General features: G+C 41.8%; 1 protein-coding gene across 1 annotated transcript; it reads left to right on the top strand.

Moving 5' to 3' along the window:
* The first annotated feature begins 48 nt into the window (after positions 1-48).
* Positions 49-10,610, top strand: LOC145484032 (serine palmitoyltransferase 2-like). The gene is made up of 11 exons (XM_081462635.1): positions 49-376; positions 2,346-2,500; positions 3,193-3,338; positions 4,265-4,483; positions 4,931-5,036; positions 5,428-5,647; positions 6,319-6,445; positions 7,179-7,215; positions 7,761-7,859; positions 8,159-8,288; positions 9,899-10,610. Exons 1-11 carry the CDS (start codon positions 119-121, stop codon positions 9,974-9,976), a joined length of 1,575 nt encoding a protein of 524 aa, XP_081318761.1. The 5' UTR covers positions 49-118; the 3' UTR covers positions 9,977-10,610.
* The last annotated feature ends 3 nt before the right edge of the window (positions 10,611-10,613 follow it).

Raw genomic sequence — 10,613 nt, 5'->3', positions numbered from 1 at the left:
GACAATCAGCCCCTCATTTGTATTGCAGAGTTCCCCCCTCCTCCCCCCCCCCCCCCCCCCTTTCGCCGGGTTGTATTCGTCACGCACGAGCGTGTAGATTTCTTTTCGCCAAGCAAATATGGTGGCTGGCTCGTACGCGACGAGAAGAAGTCAGCATTCCAGAAAAAATGGCTTCCACAAGGGATCAAACGGGTTCACGAGCCAAGAGAAAAACTACGCTGCTGAAATGCTGGATGAGTTTGAGGAGACACCTCTTTATTGCGCCGTGATGACCTACATGTCTTACTTCTTTCTGATAATTTTCGGCTATATGCGTGACTTCATGCGTAAATATGGCTTAGAAAAATCCAAGGCAGTCAAAGAAACAGGCAATAAGGTAGGAAAATAACTTCCACGGTAGGTTGCACTAAGATTCAGAGTGTAAGTGGTTGGATCTTCATAGCCAAAACAGTGAGTGAAATCGTCTTGACACGGCTACACAATGACGCTACCCTCGATTGCGTAAACAATAAGCTGAAACTCTAAACTCAACCGGTTTTCGGTGCAGGAAACAAAGAGAAAAAACAAAGAGCCGGAAAACTATATAAGCTTACCGCTAAAGCTGACTTTCCCTCTACATTTGAGGAAAATATTGCATTCTAGCATGCTTGCATGTTTCGTTATCAAAGCGATCGAAGATAATTTTTCTTGATCATGTGAAGAATTTTTTTGGCGGGCTTCGAAGACAGTCTTGCCAAAAAGATCTTCATGGCTGTTTTCAAAGGAGTCCACCGAATTAGCTCGAATTAGTTTTTTTGCGTGAAAAGTTAAACTGTCGTAAAAATATTGATTATATCTCTGTTGTGACACAAGCTATTCATGCAATTTCGAAATTTCTATGCAAAAATTATTCCACCTTTCTGAACTATGGACCTTTTCCTACTAAACGCATGCGTAAATGCTTTCTTTGGTGGCGTGATCTTCGTAATCAGCTGATCTTTGTTAGCCGTGCACGTGTTTAGGCGAACCTTGTGCATAATTAATACAGAATACGTTTTAGAATTTTAGAATTTTAATTTTAAATTTCAATTTAGAACTTCAGCTGAACACTCGGACTCACTTGATCAACTGTTTTTGAAATTTTAATGTCTACTAATTTTTAAACAGATCGTCAAAATTTCCTCGTTTTTCCACCCTTTTACACGGTATTATGATTTCTTCAGCTTTCTTGTTTTGATATATAGTGCTCAAAATGGGTCAACATTGAGCCAAAAACTTCTTTTGTCGCTAGAGGCAATTTTTCCTGCCTGCAGCCCCGGCGGGGGGCGGGGGGGGGGGGCACAGCCATATATGGGCTATATAGGTATGTGCCGCTGTGAAGGGTATGGTTTCCAAGAAGTTTACTCTAGGATAGGGTATATAAATCAGAGCGTTTGGGTCTAGAATAGGGTATAACTTTTCACAAAACTGACTAGTTGGTTGAAGATTTTATCTAGGCTAAGGAACCAGGAATTGCCACTCAAAAATATAAAAAAATCAAATCGGCAAGTTTACATTTATGCAAATCAGCCTCAACAGTGTCGATAGATGGGGGGATTTAGGGAGTTTAATCTAGTATAGGGTAGCAAATTCAGCTGAACTAGCTCTGGTATAGGCTAAGGGTTCCAGGGTCCCAGCGGCACATCCCCACCCAGAAATTTCCAAAGTACCCCCCCGGGTCTGCAGGTGATCACGCAGTTTGTTGGGACAAAAGTTGCAAGAACAATTTTCTATTGAAAACGCCGGCTTTCCGTTTGTGTGGACGAAAAACATTTTGAAAACGATGCTTTTCGAAAACGATGACGTTACGATAACCATAATATTCCCTGCCCGAATTTTCCTCAAACACAAATCCAAAATGACCGTATTGTCGCGTTTTTAAATTTCTCCGGCGTAGTGTCAGGGATGGAAATATTTGATGCGTTCTCAAATTCCTCGGATAAGGACCTCTAAGCACTCACACATTTCCTCCTTTTTTTCTTTGTCGTGTTTACAAAACAGCTAGGGTTACCCGAGTAGGCGGGTTGCCCTATCTGCGTGCAAGGGTTACCCTGGCAAACGGGTTAACTTTTTCCCTTGTAAACACTCCAGGTAGGATTAACCATTTGAGTGTAACCGCGCATTAAGTTGTCTTGGGTTCTAGGGTTACCCTACATGTGAAATTTTGTCTGTAGACCCGGGCTACCTATTGCCCTTCAGCTAGGGTTAACTCGCTTGCTAGTGTAACCCTCCCTCCTTGTAAACAGGCCTTCAAACCTGTTTATAGCTTGAAATACCTGGAGCAAGACTTTTTGCTCAAATCGGAGGGATTTATTTTGACATTTCAGGGCTTCGTACCACTCTACTCTGACTTTGAAAGTTTCTACACGAGAAATCTTTACACTCGTGTAAGAGACTGTTTTAACAGACCCATCTGTAGCGTACCTGGTGGAGAGATCGATCTAGTGGACAGGCAATCACATGACTGGAACTGGACCTTCAGGTATGCGTTGCGAATTTCTCCCGGAGCTTGGGTTCGAGTATAAGGAAACGTCCTCGCCATGGCCGATTCAAACTTGATAGGACTTGGGGGCAGTGGAAGGCTATTTGTTTTTCAAGCTTGTCCGTTCGTTAGCTGTCTCAATCTTCCTCAATTATAAATTATCCTTGTTTATTTGTGGTTTTGTATTTTTTCTTTAGTTTTTTCTATCTTAGAAAACTATTCGTTTTGAGGCTTTCCTCGGTGATTAAAAGGACTTACGTGTTAGATATTAGATCCAATTTAAGACAAGGAAATGCCAGTCTCCAAATCCTTTGAATAGCTGCGAACAAAGTGTCATGAGGTGTTGAGACGGAGGTGGGGGGGGGGGGGGGGAAGGCTAAATCCCTTTTCCGGGTCCATGACCATGCACTCACTTATTAGGCTGTCACAGCCCTTCACTATGGGAGGAAAATAGCACCCTGCTCGTAGTCGCCATGGCCAAGTTTGCTAATTACCAGTTGCCCTTTATCCAATCTCTTGCAAACTGGATAAAACTGCTTTTTCCCAGTTACGAACTCGTTTATTTCCAAAGCGCCCTTTCTTTTTCTTTAATATTGCCTATAAATTACTGGCCTCCCTTCTGTTCTCTATCTTATTTTGGGTAAACAAAAGATCAATACCGACGGTACTTTTTTAATAAAACATTTTTGCAGCTATCCAGGAACGACTACAAAGACTGTGAATCTTGCTTCGTACAACTACCTTGGGTTCGCTGAGAATTCTGGACCATGCGCAGAATCCGCTGAACAGGCGGTCCGTGAGTACGGCATCGCAGGGTGCAGCTCGAGACACGAATATGGTGAGTGACCCCAGATATACAGGGTCTGGATAGGGTCGCTGGAATCTGAGTAATCAATTAAAGTTTTCTGCGATTTCTAGACTTAATGCTATCAATAAATTTTTAAGGCCTAGTCCAAACGTCGTGCCACTGACGTGCTGAACTCAAATGAATTTGGCCCGTTAGTGGTTTCAAACGTCTATTCTGTGAAAGGAATTATCTGCTACTTTGTTTATCGTAACAAATTTACGAAATCCAATATGGTGTGCAACTGATGAGGCTAGTGTTTTAGCGGAGTATATTTTGTAGTGCCAATGTTACAGGTTTTTCAACAGTTTTTAAAACTTTTTACATGTTTTAGAGTGTGTCGAAGGAATATCGTTTTTCTAATTCTTTCTTAGCCTCAACAGTGGATATTGCTCGAGCATGCGAATATTACACAGCCCATAAAGTTCGAAGACTGAAGAAGGCCATATTTTTGCAATATTTGTCCCTTGTGCCAACTACATTGTGTGTGCTGGGTTTACGGAAGATTTTAGAACATTCCTGTACGTTTGTTAAAGTTTTCGTGCGCTAAGAAATATGGGTAAATCTACCAGTCGCAATCTTTTCTCCTGCGGAGGACTGTACAGCTCAGAAAAAAAAACTAGCTCAGGAATTGATTATTTCATGTTCCTTTCATGGTCCTAAGCTACCAGTCTTTCAGGTTACATATTATATAGTCAGTATTTGTAATTTAACTTAACGGCCATTTCTGAAGATGTATGTTGTAGCATATGAAAAGTCAAGATTAAAATCATAGCTCTTCGACAGACGTCGTTTTGTCACGTTTGTCACCGCAGTGTGCCTATTATGTAAATATGGACATCCCAGTCGACTCAGTACTAAATGGAAACACCTGCGATAATTCTGTCGTATTGATAACATTTCCTCTTTTCTCGTTCCAGGTACCCTTGCCATTCACGACGAACTAGAAGCCCTTGTCGCTAGGTTTGTTGGTAAACCTGCTGCTATGGTGTTTGGTATGGGATTCGCCACCAACTCTGCAAATATCCCCACTCTGGTGGGCAAGGGAGACTTGATTATTAGCGACGAACTCAACCACACATCACTGGTGTTGGGAGCAAGGTTGTCAGGAGCAAAGATTAAAGTATTCAAACACAATGGTAAGGCTCGCAGCGCAAGCACGAGGGGTCTGGGAAGTAGGTGACGGGGATTTTCCGTGTTATTATTTTTCCTTATTCAAGGAGACTTAACGACCGACTTAAAGACCGACACCGACCAGTCCTACTTCCAAAAACAAACAAACAAATCAAGTAAGCGGGACTCTACAGTCTCGTAAGACCGGGAGCTGGGAATAACCGAGATTCAAGAAAAGGAGAAGCGAGATACTTGAAAAGGATGCAAGACTAAGTTGACGTTCTGCAAGTCAAACGATCGACAGCTGACGTTGACTGTCATCAAAAGTTGAGCTTGACAAAAGCGCACAAGAGCGCCTTAGAGTTAGCATTTATCTCCAGACCTTCCTTCCTTTCAGCATACTCTCATGTAAGTTGCCTACACTACACATCTGTATCGTAAATAGAGTCTAAATATTTATCATAACATTCTAGATATGAAGAGTTTGGAGAACATACTACGAGAATCCGTTGTGCAGGGACAGCCGAGGACACACAGAGCGTGGAAGAAGATCCTCATTATTGTTGAAGGTGTTTATAGGTGAGTGAGTGACGCTGCGCGGGCGAGCTCCTCCCGAGATAACGAAAAAGCCCCGTGACACGACGAATTTCCCGATGTAACAATGTTTCAGACTTACAAAGTACCCAGAAACTACTCGGTATTTAGTGATCTTAAGACCGAACAAATCTCACCGTCTAAGGACTCTTCCTACGGATCATACACCGGGGCTTGAATAAGTCATTTTTAAGAACACTACATGGTTACCACGACTTGAACATACCACGAATGAACGCTGAAATAACGGATTCCGTCAAAATAATTTACTGAGGCGTTGTCCGAGTCAATACATGCGTGATTTGGGCTAAATTAAAACGATTTCAAGGTCGTCTGTGAACGCGACAACTTGGTACATTTTATTTCTTTTTTTCAGTATGGAGGGCTCTTTAGCGAAGCTCCCAGAGATTGTGGCCCTTAAAAAGAAGTACAAAGCATACATATACCTAGATGAGGCCCACAGTATTGGTGCCATGGGTCCCAACGGAAGGGGCGTTACAGACTACTTTGGTGTGGACCCAGCTGATATCGACATCATGATGGGGACATTTACCAAGAGCTTTGGAGCAGCAGGGGGATACATCGCTGCGTCAGAGGTTAGAGGGAGCCGAGCTTCTTTTGTATTGATTGAAGTTGTGTTCAATAAAGGACAACAAGCGGTGCCACATGGAGGTGCATATATCTTATTAGATGTTCTGGTGTGTAGTATCGCTGAATATTTTGACGAGTTGTGCCGTATTTTGACGAGCCCGTAGGGCGAGTCAAAATACAAACAACGAGTAAAAATATACAGCGATCGATACTACACACCAAAATATCTAATAAGGGATTTATTATCCAACTGCTGTAGTAAATAAATTTATCAATGAAAGAGGGAGAGTGTAACAGTTTTGCGTGCGCGCGCCGACCTGTACGTCAAACAGGTTCTCTACTGTACAAATATGGCAAACAGGTTCTCTACTGTACAAATATGGCAAACAGGTTTTCTACTGTAAAATATCGCTGTATATTTGTACTGTTATTTGGACGGTATTCGCTGCAGTTGGTTAATAATGCTCCATAGCTTTCATTTGAAAGGTCATTCACACTCTAGGATTTGATAAGAAACATTATTTAAAACTGGATCATTGGATAATACAGTTCAAGAGGTTTCATTGATTTAGCCATCACTGTACCTGAACAGTTTAACTGATGAAACAATTATTCCACTCGCGCTTGTTGAATATGAGATGATCAGCGTGTAACAGTCGGTATTTCATTTTTACAGGAAATAATAAACCATATCCGAGGTACTTCGCACAGTGCCGCGTACGCCTCCTTCATGTCACCCCCAGTGGTCATGCAAATATTGTCATCCATGAAAATAATCATGGGCGAAGACGGCACAAACAAAGGTTGGTTAAATTCATACTCCACGCATCTTCGGAGCCTACATTTCGCTTTTCTTTTGGCCTTCTTTTTCTCCTGAAGTCTTCATTCTTACTGGTAAGCGACAGTTGTGAAAAGGTTACAGTAACACGCATGCCCAGTTAGTCGGTAATTTCCACAACATTCCTCGTATCAGTGGCCGCGATCCTTGTCGTTAAATTGGACCTCTGTCCACCTCTGGCCAAGTCCAGGTGGAAAATCCACGATCCACGGACTTCCGACGCAGTCTGTTTGGCTGACAAATAAAACTGAGCACTCTGGGCATGCTCAGAAACTGGAGACTGGTCGAGGACTGGCTAGAGATTCGCATTCTTAGTGCTAACCAAAAGGATCGCGCCCTCAGGGGACGAGAATGGTTTCCATTGCTGCTCGCTTTACGCTAACAGGTCGATTAGAACGAAGAATTAGGGTGCCAATACCGTAAACTTCCTAAAGTAACGACCCTCCCGAAAGTAGCCAGCCCCAAAGGCGGCTAATTCCAAAATTAACGAGGGTCGTTACATACGAAACTTCACGGTGTGATGAAGACTCCATTACATTGTGTAATCTCTCCTGTAATTTCATTTATTATTTTGTCATGCTGTTGGTCACTGGTTGGTACTTTGTTTGACCGTAGAAAATATTCCACTGGAACCAGTGGGTTTTTCAAAGCTACAGCAACAGGATCGTGTCTGAAATTGTCTTTTTAATTTTTTTTAGGAAAGCAGAGGCTGTGCACTTTAGCACGGAATTGCAAGTAAGTGTAATTATAAAACTATAATGATTTAATTTAGTTCAGAGTTCTATGTACTAACTTAAAGCATTAAGACGAATTCCGATTGGAATTCGAGCAATTTCAGTTTTTAGTCGACAAAAACCTTGCACCAGAATAATGTTACGTATTTTAAAGTTTCCTAAAGCTACAGATATAAACAGTTGCCTGAAATAACACCGAAAACAATCTCCCATGGGAACTCGAGAAAATAAAATTTCAAAGTTCTGGGAAATTGTGCAAACACAGGTAAAATTTCATCATCAGTTTCATTTCACAAACAGTCTCACAGAAGTTTGCAATATGATGTAAATCATTTCAGTACAAAGTTTTCGTCCACTTGTTACTCGAACTTCTGGTGAATTCCTTCTTAAACTATTGTACGTTGCCTCGGGCGAGTTTGCATCAAACCTGAACGTGAGGTGCGGTTACATGGGAAAATATCTGTTTCCTTCTCACAAAACTTTGCAACAGTGATCCTAACTACGGTACAACTTTTGAGGTAACGCGCTGTTTTCTGTACATTACAGGTACTTCAGACAAAGGCTTAAAAAGATGGGATTTATTGTGTACGGTCATGATGCTTCGGCAGTGGTACCAATTCTTCTCTACATGCCGGCAAAAACTGTGTAAGTCAGTTTTATTACCAAAGATGTATGCAAATAGAGTTGTGACTCTACAGAGATATGATTGGTTATTAAAAGCGCGTGAAAATTTAAAAAAAGAGTAATAACCAATCAGACACGCTACACGGACTTCTATAATGACGTCATCAGTATGGCATTTTTAGGGTCCAGACTCCGACGCCTTTCAAGCAGAGGAAGAATGTGGCTTATAATACTTGAAGTAACTAAAATGCTTTATCGTCTGAGGAATTCTTTACATAACCAAACTTGATCACTCACAAGTGTTCAATATTTTGTTGCAGAGCCTTTTCTCGTGAAATGTTGAAAAGAAACGTAGCTGTAGTCATCGCGGGGTTTCCGGCCACTTCACTGATTGAGGCGAGAGCAAGAATTTGTCTTTCAGCTTCACACACCAGGGAAATGCTGGATAAGGTGAGATGAATCACAAGAACTCTGGATTGCACTGTCGCAATGCTTTTGGGAAACTGACTTGGGCCACCACCAATCAGCTCACAGCATGATCGTGTTGTTGACCAGTCAGGTGTCAGGCTTAAGTCGAGGCTGCAGTTACACGAAATTTCCCGCCTTTTCATGCTTTTGCGGCCAATCAGGCTTTTCGGACTAGTCCTGTAGTATTGCTGTTCGATTCCGTAGCACCCTGTTCACTTTGTATACACCAGTAATAGTTATCACTAAAGCTGCCCCCGCTTTCTTTTATTTCTACTGACGGAAAACAATTGAACATTATTGTATGAACTAAAACTTCTATATCTTTTTTTTTTGTAAACTTTATCACTCATAATGTTCCTATAACTTAGACATCTTATCGTGGTTAATATCCAAACATTCAACTAAGTAAACTAAACCAACACTTTCTATTTAACTCATTCCATTCCAGACAGCCGTGAGTTTTCGTTTGAAGGGAAACAAAAAGTACTTTCTGAAAAAAAAAATGTTTCCTTCATGGGAAGTAATATTTCTGTTTCAAAAAAATTTCACTCAGTAGAACTTAAGAAAAAAATGGTTACAAAATTATAGAGCAACAAAATATTATGTCAAACCACTCTGCTGTTTGAATTTGATGATGAAACAAACCATTTTTTCTTACTATAAGAGCAAAAGTATCTCGAAAGCAGAACAGCAGTTGAGAAAATCATCTGGAACTTGCTGTCACGATTTTTTTCTGAGACGGGTAGGAGGAGAAAGCACCCGGTAAAGAAAAGGCCTTTCTCTGCAATTTCCCCCTTCCCCTACCCTCTTGCTAAGAAAGGCCTGATACTCAGGTTATTAACAGGAGTATCGCGTACTGTCGCTGCTCTAATCGATAATTGCAAATTAGAGTCAAGTTCTTTGTGCTCAACGAAAACGTTGCAAAACATTTACATTTACCTTTGGATTCCTGCTAAGTCACCCAGCCGTGACATGATCTCTACGCCACGTAAGTTAACTCAGCACAAATGAGTGATCTGAATAAACGACATGCCAAAGGTAGAATTGGCGATCGGAAGTATTGTAGTCACAATTGAACACGAGCGAAGCGACATTCGCCTCGAATATCGAGATTTACCGGTACTTCAGTATTACTTACGATACCTTTTGAGTTGTTTTTATCCCAAAATCCATCTTCAGGATCTTTGAAATCGTTTTCAATTTATTCTATACCAGAATCTCCGCCATTTCGAAGAGAATTTACTTGATCGCGGTGTGTTTATTCGACCCCCAGCAAACTTTCGGCAATCCTTTGCGTACTTTTGGGTAATCCTTTGCGAGCCGTGTTCTCAAAAATCGATAATTTTTCTGCTACGGCGAAACTTTTCTCCCTCTACGTGGGGACCTCTAGGGTGCCTCCTCGGGTTTTGACCGTCTGGGCCAAAACCCTGCGGGGGCAATGATGGGAGTTGGCGGGAAGCGCACGCGAGAGAGACACGCGCGTATTTCCACACCACACGCGTTTCCTCCCACACACGCACCCCACCAACTCGCGACTATCTATTGCAATTGCTGTGCAAGGTATTGACTTTGGTGTTGTAATCATTCAACAGGCTCTGGAAGCAATCGACGAAGTGGGCGACCTCCTAAAAGTCAAGTATTCACGAAGAAAGATAGATGCAAGGGAATGAAAGCAGCGACAACTCTCTAAAGAACGAACTATCAATCTGGAAAGATTGCCTGTTCTTCCAGATTAAAAAAAAAAAACAATATTACTGTGATTCTAAGTTCTTGCACGAAATGGCTTGGTGTAACGAACCCCTACAGCATCGTTACATTGTGAAACTTAATATTTTTCACCTCAAAGAAGCAAGATGGGAGATATTCATTTGAACTTACCTAACATTTCGCAGCATTAGGCAAGAGAGGATGAAGGATGAGAAAGTTAATCCACCATATAAGCCTTGTCCGAAAGGTAATCCCTCTTAAGTTATTTTTAGACATGGTACCCAGCTCTTCCGTGGATAATCTTACCATGCGCGTTGCATGGATGTTTTCGTGGAGGATGAAAATGCGTGTAAGCCCACTTGAGCTGTTCACGTGACCAGAGTCCGCGTTACAAGATTGGCTGTTTCTGGACTCTCCTGGGTTTCCGAAACCGGACAAGGTCTAAAAATACCTTGAGAAGGATGACCATGCGAATAAAGCGTATAGGAGGGCTAACTCTGTCACTCTTCATGATCTCTTGCGTTAGGCTAGCAATTGCAGTGATTACTCTTGAGGATACCTTGTTAGGGAAAGTATAACGGCTTTTAATACTGCAATGCG

This window comes from Orbicella franksi, chromosome 4 (genome assembly GCF_964199315.1).
Source record: "Orbicella franksi chromosome 4, jaOrbFran1.1, whole genome shotgun sequence".
Lineage (NCBI taxonomy): Eukaryota > Metazoa > Cnidaria > Anthozoa > Scleractinia > Merulinidae > Orbicella > Orbicella franksi.
Note: the sequence above shows the minus strand (reverse complement) of the source record. Positions and strands in the feature narration are given on the sequence as shown.

Coding starts and splice junctions, on each gene's coding strand:
- LOC145484032 (XM_081462635.1), top strand. CDS start 119: ATGGTGGCTGGCTCGTACGCGACGAGAAGAAGTCAGCATTCCAGAAAA. Junction 377..2,345: donor TCAAAGAAACAGGCAATAAG/GTAGGAAAATAA, acceptor TTGACATTTCAG/GGCTTCGTACCACTCTACTC. Junction 8,289..9,898: donor CCAGGGAAATGCTGGATAAG/GTGAGATGAATC, acceptor ATCATTCAACAG/GCTCTGGAAGCAATCGACGA.